General features: G+C 36.6%; 1 protein-coding gene across 2 annotated transcripts; it reads right to left on the reverse strand.

The window, feature by feature from the left end:
* Window positions 1–49: 49 nt before the first annotated feature.
* Window positions 50–8,961, reverse strand: LOC121640267 (complement C1q-like protein 3). Of its 2 annotated transcripts, none has more exons than XM_041985969.1 (3): window positions 8,700–8,961; window positions 8,453–8,581; window positions 50–557 (listed from the first exon to the last, which is right to left on the reverse strand). In XM_041985969.1, exons 1-3 carry the CDS (start codon window positions 8,914–8,916, stop codon window positions 277–279), a joined length of 627 nt encoding a protein of 208 aa, XP_041841903.1. In that variant the 5' UTR covers window positions 8,917–8,961; the 3' UTR covers window positions 50–276. The 2 variants fall into 2 exon arrangements, with proteins under 2 accessions (XP_041841903.1, XP_041841902.1); XM_041985968.1 differs by having other exon boundaries at window positions 8,694–8,959.
* Window positions 8,962–17,615: the final 8,654 nt, after the last annotated feature.

The raw sequence follows: 17,615 nt of genomic DNA on the forward strand, positions 1-17,615 counted from the left end.
TAATTTTATAAGCTTATGGAAAAACAAGGAAACTACCAGAAAACGTAAATATGGTTAACGTCTCTAAATTTTATTTGCATAGCAATCATCATTCAATAAAAAAGGTTTTACTAAAGACATCAAAACTAGTGAAGAGATTACAGAATAAAGTCAAATAACAACATGAAAATCATTTTTATTAAAACTTTTAACTACACACAAAAAGAATAGCAAGTAGATCTATTAAAGAAGTAAGTAATATCGTTTTAGGAGCCAACATTAGTTATTCAGTCTTTCTTAGAGAGTATTCAGAAGAACACCACTAAAGGTGGTGATTTCATTGTTCCCCCATACATGTGTGTTTGCACCTAAGCGCACATACACTTGGTCCCCTTGCTGAAGCTGCAGGAATGTTGCATTGCCTCCATTATCAGCCCCATCATGGTTAGTCTGGTGGTCATAGGCTGTCACAACATCCTGGTTGTTCTTCATGAGGGCCAGATACACACGATTTGATCCTCCAGCATGATAAAAGAAGGTGAAGTAGTAGATGCCAGGGACAGGTGCAACAAAGATACCTGTAGAAACAACATTTTAGTCCAGAAACTGACACATTTCTGTCAAAGACCAGATTTCATGTGTGATATGTGTGACATTTAACTTTGCATTAAGCTGACTAAATGTGATCAGGAATGTCCCCGACATTAGAAACAAAAGGAAAAAACAATATTTGAGTCCAAACAATTCTCTGATTTGACATAAAAAAATAGTCAAACAGGAAATCTTGCTTTTTAAATTGAAAGAGTGTAATTTCGTCTACTGTAAGTTTAATGGAACGTAGTCAATAGTAATGCTTTCACTGAAACAGTGGTGAATGCCATACAAGGGGTCTTGTCTTATAATTAATACTGTCACTATAATTTCATTATAGAGATGATGAAGATTTTACCAGGACAATACTTGTGGAATCCAAATATTTAGAGATGGCTTCACTATAAGACTTTTCCCTTTATCATGTAAATGAAAAAATGTCTCAATTTAAGATGATCAGTGAAATTTTGTGAGGATTTTCTGCAGAAATAATCTGGCATTTACAAAAAAGAAGTTGACATTTTTTTTTTTTTTTTTTTTCCCCAAGTATGTTTATTGGTTTTTAAGTTTCAACATAAAAAACAGAACAAACACCAAACAACACCCCAGCTCACAAATAAGATGAGTGGCAGACTCAGAGACTTAAATTACAAAAAAAAAAAAAAAACAAAAAAAAAAAAAAAAAAAAAAGGATCCACAGTACATGTATAATACCAAGGCGGAGCGGTTGCATCATACAAACCCTCGTGAGAAAATAGCAGAGATATCCAACCCGACATAGCACATAAAAGGGTCCCATATTCTATGGAACACATCATCTCTATTGTTTAGCTTATTTGTTAGGTAGTCCAACGACACATAGTCAAGTACACTCCGCTGCCATTGTGCCTTAGATGGGGCTTTGTCTGTGATCCAGTTCAATAGCACACATTTCCTCGCACAGAATGTAAGTAACCTGTATAGATGTCTTTCATATGTCCCCTTGATGTTATCATTTGTCATTCCAAGTAGCATACACAAAGGGTTAAATTCAGTTATAGTAGAAAAGATCTTATCTATGTCACCTTTTATATCAACCCAAAATTGTTGTATTTTTCTACAGAACCACAGACAGTGAGTAAGGTTACCCACCTCTATTTTACATTTGGGGCAGAGCGGAGAAAGGTCTGAGTTAAATCGATGGCGTTGAGAGGGAGATATATGAGCTCGATGTAAAATTTTAAGTTGCATAGCTTTAATTCTATTGCAAACGCTCAAAGATTTTGCATTCTCCCAAGCCTGATCCCAGGCCTCGTCACTGATCCTCATATCTAATTCTTTTTCCCACGTCCCTTTTAACGAGGCTGTGTTTGCAATCCCATAGTCTTTTAGTACACCATAGCAAATTCTCATAGAGGTTCTGAGTTTCGGCTTGAATAGCTGGTTCTCACAATCAGAGACGGTTTGATTATTTTGTATTGTTGTGTTCCTTTGGATATAGTCTCTCACTTGTAAGTACCGAAAAAAATCATGTCTATGAATGTCATATTTATTAAGTAACTGTTCAAAAGACATCAGATTAGGTCCGTCCATTAAGTCCGAAAGGGTGGAGATCCCTTTTGCTGCCCAAACTCGAAAACCGGAGTCAGTAGTCCCAGGCAGAAAAAGGGGGTTATCACACAGTGGAGTGAAAAGAGATGTTAATTGAGACCTGCCTTCAAGCTTTTGTACTATTTGCCAAGCTCTTACAGTAGATAATGTTAATGGGTTACTACAGGACATCCTTAAGGTTTTGAGTTTTTTCACAAAAAGCAGGTTTTTTAAGGGGAAATTGGACATGGCGCTCTCTATATCAAGCCAGAGAGAAACAGGTTCTTGCACCCAGTCGGCAGCTACACGCATGTGGGCACTAAGCTGATATTTCCTTATGTCTGGGAGGTCAAGGCCCCCCTTTGATGATGGAAGACATAACGTAGCTATTTTAAGACGAGGTTTCCTCCCTGCCCAAATAAACGAACTAAACCAGCCATTCAGAGTTTTAATAGTTTTGTGCGGGGAAAAGAGTCGGAACCATCTGTATTGGATATAGTAGCCTGGGTAGGACGTTCATTTTCAGAAGAGCAATACGGCCAATCCACGACAGGGGTAAGGTTTTCCATCTCTCTAAGTCCAATTTTACACGCTCAAATAAAGGAGTGAAGTTACTTTTATACATCTGATCAAAAGCGGGCGTAACCTTGATCCCCAAATACACAAATCCCTCTGGTGACCAATTAAAGGGAAATGGAGAAGGAGTCTGAGGTTTTTGCGTAAAGGCACCCAGTGGCATCACTTCTGATTTATTGAAATTGATTTTATAACCTGAAATGTCGCCGAATTTATTAATAATTTCAATTAGAGAAGGGATTGATGTTTCAGGCTGGGTCAACACAACCAGAACATCATCCGCATACAAGGTAATCTTATGTTGTCTTTGTCCTATGGTTAGACCGTGTATGTCCTCCCGAGATCGAACCGCCTCTGCCAGTGGCTCCACAGCCAAAGCAAAAAGCAGAGGGGAGAGTGGACAGCCCTGTCTGGTCCCCCTCAGAACCGGAAAGTTAGGTGATCGCAACCCATTTGTAAGAACTGAAGAGCAAGGATCAGTATACAAAATCTTAATCCAATTTATAAAATTTTCACTTAAACCAAATTGACATAATGTATAAAACAAGTAAGGCCATTCGACGCGGTCAAATGCCTTTTCGGCATCAAGAGAGACCACTACGCCAGGCACTGAGTTTTGTTTGAAGAACTGGATTGTATTCAACAACCTGCGCACATTGTTATATGAGTTGCGACCCCTAATGAAACCCGTCTGGTCTTCATTAATTAACAGGGGGAGTAAGCGCTCTAGGCGTTTAGCAAGTATTTTGGAAAGGAGTTTCAAATCCACGTTCAATAGAGAAATCGGCCTATAAGAGGCACAGTCTTCAGGTAATTTACCTTTTTTTAATATAAGAGAAATATTTGCCTCCCTTAAAGAATTGGGTAAAAGACCTTTTCTAAAGGAGTCATTATACATTTGTAGCAACGGGCCGACCAGTATTTCTCGAAATTCTTTATAAAACTCAGCACAAAGTCCGTCAGGCCCAGCTACTTTGCCTGACTGTAACTCTTTAATGGCATCTAACACCTCTTTCTTTGATATGGGGGAATCAAGATTCAATTTTTGGGCTTCGGTCAGCCTGGGAAGATTGAGAGAAGAGAAGAAAGAATCCATTAAGCCTGGAGCATTTTTATGTGTTTGTGATTTATACAGGTTTTCATAGAATTTTGTAAATATCTCATTAATAGTGGCAGTATCAAAAAATTGTTTTCCATTTGTGTCTTTAATTGAAGAAATATTTTGGGAGTCCGACTTCTTCTTCGTCAAATACGCCAAATATTTCCCAGGTTTGTCGCCATGTTCGTATAACCTTTGCCTTGCAAATCTAATTTTAGTCTCTGCCTCTTTTGTCAGAAGACAATCTAATGATGAACGGAGAGCAAAAATTTCCTCAAGTTTACCAGTAGACGATTTTCTCAGATAATCTTCTTCAGCACGCTTTAATTTGGATTCTAAAATCTTTCTCTGTTCAGCTTGTCTACGCCTTTTACTTTTTGTATAGGAAGTGATGAGGCCTCTTGAATAAGCTTTCGATGTCTCCCATAGTAATGAAGGGTTATCTGTAGAGGGTGTGTTAATTAACAGAAACTGTCTAAATTCCTCTGTAAAATAGTCTATAAATTTTTGATCATAAAGAATGGAGGAGTCAAAATACCAACGTCTAGTTTGTGGGGCCGGGTTTCCAACTCTGCAATGAAGGAAGACCGCAGCATGGTCAGACACTACTATGTTACCAATTGAGCTGGACATAATTGATGGTAGTATATGGTTTGGGACAAAAAAATAATCTATTCTCGTATAACATGTATGCACTTTGGAAAAGAACGTAAATTCTTTATCTGCCAAATGTTGTGCCCTCCACACGTCCACATAGTCCAACTCTTCACATAAGGTGGTAAGAGTTTTGGCCTGAGGTAGGAGAAACAAATTACCTTGAGGAGATTTATCCATAATTGGGTTTAAGTGACAATTGAAATCCCCCCCAACAAAGGAATTCCTGACATTTAGATCTACAAATTTTGTAAAGGCGGTGACTAGAAAATCTACTGGATGGCCAGGAGGGTAATACATATTCATAATTGCAATTTCCTCCCCATATAGAACACCTCTCACAATCACATAACGGCCACCCGTATCCTTTATACAGTCAAGAAATTTGAATGGTAGATTTTTACTGATTAGGATAGCTGTACCTCTACTCGTTGATGTAAACGAGGAGAAAAAGACATGTCCAAACCCCCCCTGCGCTAGTTTAGAATGTTCTATAGAGTCCAAATGAGTCTCCTGTAGTAGTGCTATGTGAACCTGTTCTCTCTTGAGATAATTCAAGACCTTTCTCCGCTTAACTGGTGTATGGATGCCATTTACATTCCAAGTGCATATATTCAATTTAGACATATTTTTATTATATTATGTAGGTAAAGCATGGTGTCTTCTGAGCCCCTTTCCACAGTTGGATAAAAATAGCAAGAATAGTAAACATAAAAAAGAGCTGGGGCAGCACAACAGGTGAACATACAAACAATAACAAAACAAACAATGCCTAACATCGGCAAAAGAGAAAACACTGTCCTTCTCCTAATATAAAGGAGCTCGAGTGTAAAGGTTTCTAGCCGCAGAAGATAACTTCTTACTCAAAAAAAAGAAGTAAAAAAAAAGGGTAGCAGCAACGCCCATAGTGTATCACAAACAATCAACATAACATTTCTTGACAAAAACAAAAAGATAGTGGCAGTAAATGCAATTTTAGCAGGACAGTACTCAATAAAATGAAATAAAATAAAAAAAAAAAAAAAAAAAGTAGACTGCAAGCAGCAAACACTTACTCACGGTACAGAAGAAATCTCAACTAAAACCAGAAGAGCGAACACAGTCCGCCGATCACTCGCTATCAACAGCAGGGGTTGAGACCAAAGACTCAATAAAGTCTTTCACCTCGGTGGAGTCCTTGAAAATCTTAGTAGATCCGCAGTGGGTCACTTTCAGCAAAGCGGGGTAGATCTGTCTGTAGTCAGCTCCAATGGACCTAAGGCGTTTCTTAACTTCGTCGAAACGTTTCCGTTTACGCACAACAGCAGCCGAGTAATCCTGAAAGATCATCACCGTGGCGTTCTCATACTTCAAGGGCTGGTTATTCCTGCTCATTTCCCAAGCTGCGTTCATAACCCGCTGTTTGTCTTGGTAGTTGTGTAGCCTCACCAATGCAGGACGTGATCTCTGGCCAGGGGACGGGGTCTGTGTCGCCGTGCGGTGCGCCCTTTCCACCTTAAGTCTGCCCGCTTTTGTCTTTATGTTTAAAAGTTCAGGCAGCCAACTCTCGAAAAAGTGTGTGGGATCGTTACCTTCAGCGCCCTCCGGGAGACCAATAATGCGAATATTTTTACGTCGTCCTCTGTTTTCTAAGTCGTCAGCGCGCTCCGCCAGCTCTTGCACCCGCTTCTCCAGTGATTTTAGTTTCTCTTCGGTCGGCGCCGTGGCATCCTCCACAGCCGAGAGCCGGGCTTCAACCTCTTGTATACGCCCCTCATGGTCCTCTAGTTGTGTCCCCTGAGCTTGTGGTAGCAGGGAGACTGGGCCGAGCTTCTCTTCAATGACTTTAGTGAGGTTCGCGGTCACTTCACGTATCACCTCGCGGACTGCTGGGTCCATTACATCCTCCGACTCGGCGCTGCTAGCTCCCATGCTAGCTCCTTCGTTAGCCTCGCTGCTTTGCAGACTGGGATCCTCCGCGGATACTGTGACTTTCCTGCGCGGCATGTTGTCAGACTGTCTCAAAAAGTAGCTGCTAATACTCATCGCAGACTTACAGAAAGAAAAGCGCCCGTTCTGTAGATTTATTTGTGGGTTATAAGTGTAAAATCAGTGAAATGGCGTGCTGGTACTCCCAGATGCGACCTCACTTCAAGCCGCCATCTTGAAACCCAGCAAGAAGTTGACATTTTAAGATGTTTTCTTTTCTATAAAATTTTTCAAACTTATTTTGGCGCTCTTTACAGGAATGTAGAAGGATTGCTCTTCATCCACTACAGAATGCAGGGAGTCATGGTGAACGATGAGCCCAAGAAACGTCCTGTAGATTCAATGTTAAAACTGTGGAATCGAGATGTTCTGATCCCCATTTTTAACCTTCCTGAACAAGTTAGTCTGAAGAAATCAGTAAAATGTTGGGTCATTTCCTGCAAATTTGATTTAAATTCAGTACATCAAACACAGCCAAAATCACAATAAAGTAAATTAACAGAAGCAGGAGGATGAATACAGAATGAGCTTTGGCTATGCTCCAACAAATGAATGAGGAAGACTCAGACTGGTCAGCAGCTCCTCTTACTACAATAGAACCATCCTTGATAGGATGCTGAGGTAGTATTGATCTCTAGCTCCAACTTGAAGATGGCCCATTGTGGTGTATTATAACATTTTGACATTGTTGCACTAAATGCATGGTTCATTTACCAGAGCTGCATCGATGCCAGAACGAGCCGCCCTGTGTTTATTATTGAGTTGTCAACATGCGACACAATAAATCAATATCAGCTGACATCCAGCACTCTGTTTCGTTACTTTAAGAGGATTTTGTTCTTTATTGTTCCCCCTTCAAGTAACTGATGAAAAATATTTAAAAATGTCCTTTAATTTAGTTATATATTAGCTGATAAGTGAATGTTGTAAGCTAGTAAATGTTTGGCATTTTCTATTTGATACACAAGCTCAAAGTAACCCCACACTCAATTACTTAATAATTTATTAAAGCTTTGTCTACTTTTGAATAAAAATAATTATGATTTAAAAAATAAAAAATATTCAAAGGGGGAAAAAATCAGCCTCTGTAAACGCCACTTTTATCATTTTATGCTGCTTTGGCACAGTGTCAAAATGACCCGTTCTGGTGGTTCTAGGGGTAATGTAATGTTGGCGGTTCTAGTGTTAAAAAAGTTCCTGGATCCAGGTGGTGGTCCGGATCACCCCCAAAATCTAATCAATTGTTGCTTCATCCACTTTGGAGATTTCTGTCCATCAATTGTTGAGTGATGTTGCTAACAGAGAGACAGACAGATGTACGCCATCGAAAACATAACCTTCAACTTGCTGGAGGTAACAACTATGTTTTAAGTAGACCTAATAAAAACCTCTTAGTCTTTTATAAATTAAAAACAATTCTATTTCACTACATAAATACATAAAAGCTGATACAGTTGAGCTGAAATGAAAAGAAGTTTTGACCTAAAAATGGAGACTGGAATATAAAAAATATATTCAAATAAAATAAAGTTTTGAGTTAAATGGGAAAAAAATACAAAAAATAAATAACCTGGTTGAAATGAATAGAGAAAAAAAATTCTGAAATGAAAGCTTAACAAAATATTTAAAATGATAAAATCAGAAAACACAAATAAAATAAGGAATTAAATACTAAATAAATAAACTGGGGCAGTAACACAAATTTAATAAAATAATAATAAAAATAATAATAAAAATTTAAGCAATATCAATAAATACAAATGGACACAGTTCACATTTTATAGTATATATTGATTTAAACATGTATTTTTCTATTTTAGTTCCATTTATTGTCAGATTATTTTATAAATTAGCTTTTTTCATGCTTTTGATTTATAAATTGATTATGGATATTTCAGTTCCTCATCTGATTTTGTTTTTCAGCTTTTAATTGATTACTGGATCTGTCTTTAAATATCCTCATCTTAGTCGAACCACATTTCTTAAAACAAATGATTAAATATTAATTCTACTTACCTGTGACCTGATTGTAAGCATTGCCCACATTTGTTATCACGTTTCTGTAGATCACTGTTGTCTCTCCGCTGAAGGGTCCAATGGCTCCGTTCCCACCTGTTGCAGCACTAAATGCTATCTTGGTTGCTCCTAAACATAAAACCAATATTTCACCACATTAACATGTAATTTTCCCATTTAATCCCATGTAATCTGGAAACATTTAACTAAAATATTTAAACAGTCATAAAAGAAAGCTTACCTCTACCATTGCTCTTCAGTTCAAGAATCTGGTTTTCGCTCTCCTTCAGTCTGGTTTCCATGGCTTTCTGATTTTCTTTAATGGCACCCAACTCTTGTAGGAGCTTACACATGTCAGGAAAACATGACTGTGTTTCCCTGATGACTTCTGTCTCAGCAGCATTGTTCTGGGCCAAAGTTAAGCCACAGAAAAACAACACAGACAATAAAATAGTGGAATTCATCTTCACTCAGTGTTGCTCTGTCTTCTAAACTCTGATGCTCTTCACTGCTTTTATATTGTTTAAAAATTTTCTATTAATCTTTAACATCCAAACACAGTACAAATGCCGTTTTACCTTTAATGTTGCAATAAGAAAATGTCGGTCATTGTGTAATTTCTGACAGTTAACTTTTGTTGCTTTCCATAAATTAAGAACAACATTAAGTTTTAGAAGCTGGAGTGGTGAAAAAAATGTATATACATTCCTTGAGAGAAAACAAGCACGCCATAACTCTATGAAAATCATTTAATTGAGCCACAGAGGAGTTCATTGCTTTTATGTTGTAAGACTTTCTCCAAATTTTTAACATTCAAACACATCACAAACGATCTGTTTGTCATTTCTGCTGCAATAAGAAAATTTTGATTATTGCGCAACTGCTGGCAATAAGCAAATTTCCATTTGCTTTCCTTTAACTAAGCTGTTATAATTTAAAAATTGGACTTAGAAAATTGTAAAAACAATCAGGTCATCAGCTTTAATGCCATGAAAATAAATTAAATTTACTACAATTTCACTGCCACCTTCACCTGCTTGAGCTAAACTACTTTTTTATGAAAGTTTTTGTAGTTGTTTCTTTTATCATAATCATAAAATGACTTATACAGCACTTTTTGAAACACGTTAGAAAATGTTTCACACAGTAGTAATTAAATTAAGTAGAACAACTTAAAAACAATACATTCTCATTTCCTATTTAAAGGAAATCCTAGGAAAGGTTAAGCCCAATTTTTCATAGGATTTGGTACAAGTTTCCAGCAACAGAGAGACGAGTTCGCCTGCGCTGCCAGCACATTTATCCATCCTGTCTTTTTATTTGGAAAAACTACAACAGCAAACCATTAAAACAATATGCATTCACTTGATGAAATTATTGGTAAATGTTGCTCTCTAATAACATAATTTTGTGTGTGCGTTAGTGTCAATTTACCACTAATAAAGTCTACATCGAAACCCTTTCAATGCGACAGCCTCAGTGGTTAAGTGTTCAACTTTACTTATTGTTAGCCCATTATCAAAATAAATCTTTTAAGGAATAACTATCAAAACATGAACATGTTTTACCCTCTGTCAGCCTGGATTTTATACCTCTCTATCAGGAGATCATGCTTCATAACTTGACATTGCTACAGTTACATAAGGATAATATTGTGTCAAACTCAAACTGCAGGACAGTAAATAAACAGCTAGTCTTTAAAGTTCTGGTTAATATTAACCTGCCTACTGCTGTTATTAACCATCTGCCATATCATATCTGTTATTGTAGTTGTTTCTAACTTGTATGCAGGTGTTTTATAAGCTCAGTGGAAAACCACAAGGAAACTACCTTATCAGGTGATTCAGGAATTTTATATGCATTGCATGTATCGGTCAGTTCAAAAAGATCTTACAAAAAACATCAAAAGTAGGAAAGACAATACAGAAAAAAGTCACAAAGATCTGAAAATGGCTTCTAAAGTGTTTATGAAACACTTGAAAAGATAAATGTAACCTCAGCAAAGATTGTCCTTTGTCCTCTTTCCTCCTCCTCCTCCTCCTCCTCCTCTGTAGCCACAGCCAATAGCAGGCTTTCTCTGCCTCCTCTGCCAGCTCCTCAGTGGCCTTGTGCAGGTTTGGCCCGATCAATCCAGCTGCCTGGAGAAGCTTGATTGCTGACCTGCTGACTTCACCCTACTTCTTTTTTCTTTTTTTAACCTGTCCTGTTCAGCATCGTAGCAAGCAGAATGATGGTATGGATGTGCCAGACAAATTTGCTTTGCCAAGGTGAGTTTTGTGGCTATAAGGCTCATCTTGATAATCTGACTGATTCATTATTTATTTACTCTTATTTATTTTATTTTGAATCATGGAATCTATGTAATCTTGCTGGACCTGACTGGGGGGACAGAAAAAGGACAGCGAAAAGAACCAAAAAGGAAAGAAGAAAAAAAAAGAGAGGACAAAAAACAACCCTTCAATTCAAACTATCACCAGAAAACAAACTGTTACACCTATAAAAACAGAAAGTTTCCTATGTCTCTTACAAAAAAATAAGCTGACAATCTGACAAAAATCTAAACAAAAGTAGCTCTTACTGTATAAACCCTCTGGACAACTGTGACTGTGTCAGCATACAGAGTATGATGAATGGGTGATCAGAGATGAGTGTGATCATGCAAAAGCGACCTCGTCTCTACAAAGCCTGAAGAGCCCCTGAAGTACTGAAAAGCTGGAGCTGTTAAAGTACTTAAAATGTACTTAAAATATATTTCAATTTTGGGGGCAAACATTGTTATGCAATTACAACACACACACACACACACATTATATATATATATATATACATGTATATATATGTTTTGGGGATTTTTCCACTCCAGTTTTTAAATCTTAATGTTGTTCTTAGTTTATGTAACACAAACAAAAGTTGACTGACAGGAGTTTCACAATGGCCAACATTTACTTATTGCAACATTAAAGGTAAACAGGCCAAAGTACTGTGTTTGGATGTTAAAGATTTACAGAAAATATTGAAACAATATAATAGCAGTGAAGAGCATCAGAGTTTAGAGAACAGAGCACTGAGCCAAGATGAATTTTACTATTTTATTGTCTGTGTTGTTTTTCTGTGGCTTAACCAACTGTTAATGGAATCATGTAGTACTGTGGTAGTTTACATTGTTTTTTTTTTTTTTTGTTTGTTTTTCGTGTGTGTGTGTGTGTGTGTGTGTGTGTGTGTGTGTGTGTGTGTGTGTGTGTGTGTGTTTTAGGCAGCCTAGACAACTGTTATTTATACATTTTAATCCTGTCTCTCCCCCCCTTTTTTTTCTTACTCTTCTTCTATCTCCCTGTCAGGTTTGGTACTGACATATAAAAACTAAAGAAAATAAGATTACAATAAAAATAATAAAAATATCAAGGACAGCCATGTATATATCATGTCTTCCTTGGTAGAGCAAATCTGTCAAGCAAAATATGGCACACAGACCACCATTACATGTTAGGATGCTGGACAGGACAGGGTAGAAGAAGAAGAAGAAGGAAGAAAAAGGAATTTAGGATTGTTTTTGTTATCTGTGATGAGGTTTGGGAAATGGAATATTCTGGCCTGTTTAAATGTATTATTGTAGATTTTGATTTGTCCATATAAACTTTCATAATGGATTGTTAATTTAGTTTTTCTCCATTTCCTCTACTTTCCTGCAATTTCCTTTCAGCTTCACAATTTCCTCATTTCTCCGTGGTGTTTTGGATGTTCTTTTTAAGGTTTTAGTTTTGAGTGGAGCTGCTAAGTCAATAGCTGATTTTAGTCTATTGTTAAAATTATCTACAATAAAATCACATGATGCAGGTAAAATCTGAGCAGGAGTTTGATGTAAAATATCAATAAAATTTTCAGCCACTTCAGAAGTAATATATAGTTTCCTCACAGTTCTCACCGGGGCCCCCTGTTGGCTAAAACTGGTGCCGTTAAAAAACACACAGTAGTCATCTGACACAGCCAGATCAACAACAGAGGACACACCAGTGGACAGACCATAGGTTATGACCAGGTCCAGGGTGTGTCCTCTGTTGTGTGTAGGCTGTGTGACATGTTGCTTAAAATCTATACTGTTTAAAAGGTTTAAAACGTCACAAGCATAGGGATCGTTACAGTTATCAATATGTAAGTTAAAATCACCAGTTATTAAAATCTTACTTTGTTTAATATGTATGGCTGATAAGAATTCAGAAAATTCTTTAATAAAACAAGAAGGCGGGTTGGTGGTCTATAAACTATGATGCATATAACAGGCGGGTTGTTAAAAACAAATGAATGATGCTCAAATGTTGAATAATTAGTAGATGAGATCATTTGGGCTAATATTGTTTGTTGAGCAATTGAAGCTGCTCCACCGCCGTTTCTTCTCCCTCGATGGAAAATAAAAAATTAAAATTTGGGAGTGAAGCTTCTTTGAGAATTAGTGGTGCATCAGTGCCGAGCCAGGTTTCAGTTAAAAAGAGACAGTCAATGTTATTATCTAAAATCATATCATTAATAGTAAAAGATTTGTTTAACAGTGATCTAATGTTTAAAGGAGCCATGTTGAATGATGCAGGAAAGTTCGGTTCTGAGATCGTTGATGTGGGTTTTGTACCTCAATTTGTATTAATGGGAAGGAGACATCTAACAGTAGAAATGTATTGATAGAGGGATGGTTATATTGGCTACTGGTGCTGTGCACTGGTATGTGATGTATAAGTGGGGAGGATCTGACTGGGGGAGCTGTGTTCTAGCTGGACCATCAATCAGAGAGAGCTTTGCATAAATGTTTTTAAAAATTATGGAGTTTTTTAAAAAAATAAAGCTAACAATCATCAAGAGCTTCTAAATAATAACCAAAAAAAAAAGTGTATCACAAAAACAACGTACCAGATACACACTCACAAAGAAAAAAAACCTAAACAAAAGTAGCTCTTACTGTATAAACCCTCTGGACAACTGTGACTGTGTCAGCATGCAGAGTATGATGAATGGATGATCAGAGATGAGTGTGATCATGCAAAAGCGACCACGTCTCTACAAAGCCTGAAGAGCCCCTGAAGTACTGAACAGCTGGAGCTGTAAAAGTACTTAAAATGTACTTAAAATATATTTCAATTTTGGGGGCAAACATTGTTATGCAATTACAACACACACACGCACACACACACACACACACACACATATATATATATATATATACATATATATATATGTTTTGGGTTTTTTTTCCACTCCAGTTTTTAAACCTTAATGTTGTTCTTAGTTTATGTAACGCAAACAAAAGTTGACTGACAGGAGTTTTACAATGACCAACATTTTCTTATTGCAACATTAAAGGTAAACAGGCCAAAGTACTGTGTTTGGATGTTAAAGATTTACAGAAAATCTTGAAACAATATAAAAGCAATGAAGAGCATCAGAGGTTAGAAGACAGAGCACTGAGCCAAGATGAATTCCACTATTTTATTGTCTGTGTTGTTTTTCTGTGGCTTAACTTTGGCCCAGAACAATGCTGCTGAGACAGAAGTCGTCACGCTTTAAGGTTTTGTTTTTTTTTTTGTTTTTTTGTTTGTTTTGTTTTGTTTCGTTTTTTGTTTTTTGGGGTTTTTTTGTTTTTTGCTGGCCACTAGCTTTGATGACAGAAACATGGCGTCCATGTCTCTCTTTCCTGCTGCAGTTGTGCATCTGATGTAATCAGGAGAGAGCGGGTTAATTAAAATGAAGAGACGTTTTCTGTCTGGTACTTAAGAATGAAGAAGAAGAACCGACTTTTTCTTTGTCTAAACCCATGCAGATGAATAGAACATCGTGATTTTTGGACGGGAAACTTTTCATTTATGATTTTTTTTTTTAATAAATGCGGTTTTAATTTATGCAAGACAGCAAAGGTAAGACATTTTATGAATATGATTTTACAAACGTAAAGCACAAGTCGGGTCTTCTTCTGCCTCTGGTTCGGTGAATCTTGGTCATAGCGAGATGAAACTTCCAGCTGTGGAATCTGTGAGATGTGAGCTTTCAGTAAAGGAGACGTTTGTTCGTGTTCATGGGAAGACATCATCTGTGTTTACATGTGTGTTCGGACTTTGTGTACCTGGTCTTTAAATTGTTTGTTGTCTTAACTGTGTGTGTTGGTCATAGAAAAGGTTTTGCTGAGCTGGTAGCTGAGATTCTGGACTTTCTATGGATACCACACATGTTTATAGTTACCTTTAGAGACCTGACGCTACACCCGGAAACGAGATGTTAACCCCTTAACTCCCGGTAGCCGAGGCTGCAGGTGCAGTCAAGCCTAAAATGAAAGTTTAGAGAAATTATAGGCCAGAAATCTGGATAATGAAGCAGTGAAGGTGCATGGATGGATGTTATTGTGCATATTGTGAATATTTCTCTCTCCTCACCATCTAGAAGCTGTGAGATTATAATCCTGCTTTCTGTCTGTTCACCTGATGCTGATATTCATCACATATTGTTCCTTCTGTGTTTAGAAGGAAGCTATGAAAAGCCGTTTTATTCAAAATTAAATAAATAGAAAAATAACTAAATTATTGAATATATATATATATATATATATATATATATATATATATATAAATAAGTAAATATATATATAAATAAATAAATATATATATAGATAAATATATATATATATATATATATATATATATATATATATATATATATATATAAATATATATATATATATATATATATATAAATAAATATATATATATATATATATATATATATAAATAAATAAATATATATATATATATATATATATATATATATATATATGCATTAATTTATTTAATTGGGATCATGAGGACACTTTTATTTTGGAGTAATTTTTGGGAGCAACATATAGTGCAGCACCACATTGTGCTGCGCCTATTTCGTGCTTCTGTTTTATTTCGGATCCTTATATTCAAATTAAGGGGCGGGGCTTCTAGACGTGGGCTGAATGTAGTAGGGGCAGAGCAGAGTGCCTCTAGAGAGAGAGTGGCGCCACCGGAAGCTCAAAACGCTTGCCGATCACGTGGTCCATGTAGCCTCCAAAAGTTCCAGGAAGTGCTTGGCTGCCAATACAAAATAATAAGAAAACTACGATAATCGGTAAATAATGATCAATGAAGGCTTTGCTTTGCAATATTTTTATAGTTGTGTTCATTGATATGAATCATGTTAACTAAACCTGTATGACATCAACAGCAATGTAAATCGTAATATTTTCTGTTTTTTTAACTTTATCTTTCAGACTGAGGCATACCAACAGGTGATGACAATGATTTACCAAGTGACTACACAATAAATCTAGGCTCACAGCATAATGATAACTGTTCTTACAGGAAATCTATATCCAATAAATAAAATTTAGATCCCAATTCATTTCAAATAAATGGGTTATCTATTCTTACTTATTACTATCTACTTGTGTGAATTGCTTTTAAGTCTTAAGACTTATTTTGACTGAGGCAGACTGATAACTACACAAGTCTGGACTCACAATATAATGTGTTATTACAGAAAATCCATGACAAATAAATAAAATTTTGATTTCAATTCATGGAAAATACATGGCTTTCTATCACTATTTGTTAACTATCCCAAGACTTACTCCCTACATATACACAATAAATCAGACAAACACCCTTTGTTTTCCAAATGCATTTAATACCTAAAAGAATTCCTTTACAATAAAACTCGACTAGATCAGCATATCTAGCCATTTCTTTTCTCTGCTATCCTTGAATACAGTCTTCACCATGGTATGCTGTGCTGCATGGGGATGCTCCAATCGCTCAGAGAAAGGCGTGCATATGTATGGCTTCCCCAAAGACAGGGACAGAAGGAAAATATGGATGGCCAAAGTCAGCAGGATACATTTGACCACCATCAGGGACTGTGAAAACAAAAAAATATGTGCGGTAATCATATTAAAACAATGCATTTACACATTTTCAAAGACCATATCATTGGGAAGTTAAATATTTTTAAATTAAACACAGAGAACACATCACAGGGAGATTTATATGGTTGAGGTTGCAGAATGTAGAAAAAAAAAAGACAGGAAACAACACTTAAAAGTGGCCAAACCAGGAAGGTGAAGAAGAACAGTATCCCAGTTAATGTCAGGCAACCCCAGAACTGCTGAAAGTTCTTCAGGACAATGCTGCACGAGGGAAGAGTGATATACTTCCCTTAAGCATCTCTCTGCTTCTCTTCTCTCATCCTGCACACTGGGAGAGTGCTGAGTGCTGTCTAGTGCAGCAAATGCATTCAAGTACAATCAGCCACTTATTTTGTATATGTATATTTTGTTAAGTTCTTAAGGTTAACATGTTTGTTACATTTAACAGGTTAGGTTTTATAGTTGCAAAGATTGTAAACATATATACTAAGAGTATTGTGCTATCTAATACTGTGTATTCATTTTCATATCTTTGTCCATTATTCCACAGCCTTATAAATACATTAAAATTAAATAAAAATGTAACTACAATCGCTCTCCCTACACATTAACCTCGCTATCAACGGCGTTGGATCAATTTATATTGACGAACAGAATTTACATTCATCAGCCTGTGGCATCTGTTGCTATCAGTGTGCTAGCATAAACTTTTATCGGTTTATAATCTCTAAATATATTAATCTAGACGGGGACAATCCGTCGACATATTTAATTACTCCTGTCAAGTTGATTTCGATGCACAACTGATATGGAAATATGACTATTAAAACATCTTACCTTGAAGAAGTGTAGCTCCGACAATCTGCTCCATTGAAATACATTGACCGTCGCTTAGCTTTTGCTAACTTCCGGGAACTTTTGAGGGGCTCCATACGCCGCCATTGCTGTGAAAAAACTGAACCATTGCAGTGAACGGAGATGGCGCCACTCTCTCTCTAGAGGCACTCTGCTCTGCCCCTACTACATTCAGTCCACGTCTAGAAGCCCCGCCCCTTAATTTGAATATAAGGATCCGAAATAAAACAGAAGCACGAAATAGGCGCAGCACAATGTGGTGCTGCACTATATGTTGCTCCCAAAAATTACTCCAAAATAAAAGTGTCCTCATGATCCCAATTAAATAAATTAATCCATATATATATATATATATATATATATATATATATATATATATATATATTT

This window comes from Melanotaenia boesemani, chromosome 5, assembly GCF_017639745.1.
Source record: "Melanotaenia boesemani isolate fMelBoe1 chromosome 5, fMelBoe1.pri, whole genome shotgun sequence".
Lineage (NCBI taxonomy): Eukaryota > Metazoa > Chordata > Actinopteri > Atheriniformes > Melanotaeniidae > Melanotaenia > Melanotaenia boesemani.

Bases quoted from the DNA above. Each gene is read 5' to 3' on its own strand.
- LOC121640267 (XM_041985968.1), bottom strand. From the start codon at position 8,916: ATGAATTCCACTATTTTATTGTCTGTGTTGTTTTTCTGTGGCTTAACT. The intron at 8,582-8,693 runs GTAAGCTTTCTT...TTTTATGTTTAG, and splicing joins ACTGAAGAGCAATGGTAGAG to GAGCAACCAAGATAGCATTT. The intron at 558-8,452 runs GTAAGTAGAATT...TTGTTTCTACAG, and splicing joins TGCTTACAATCAGGTCACAG to GTATCTTTGTTGCACCTGTC.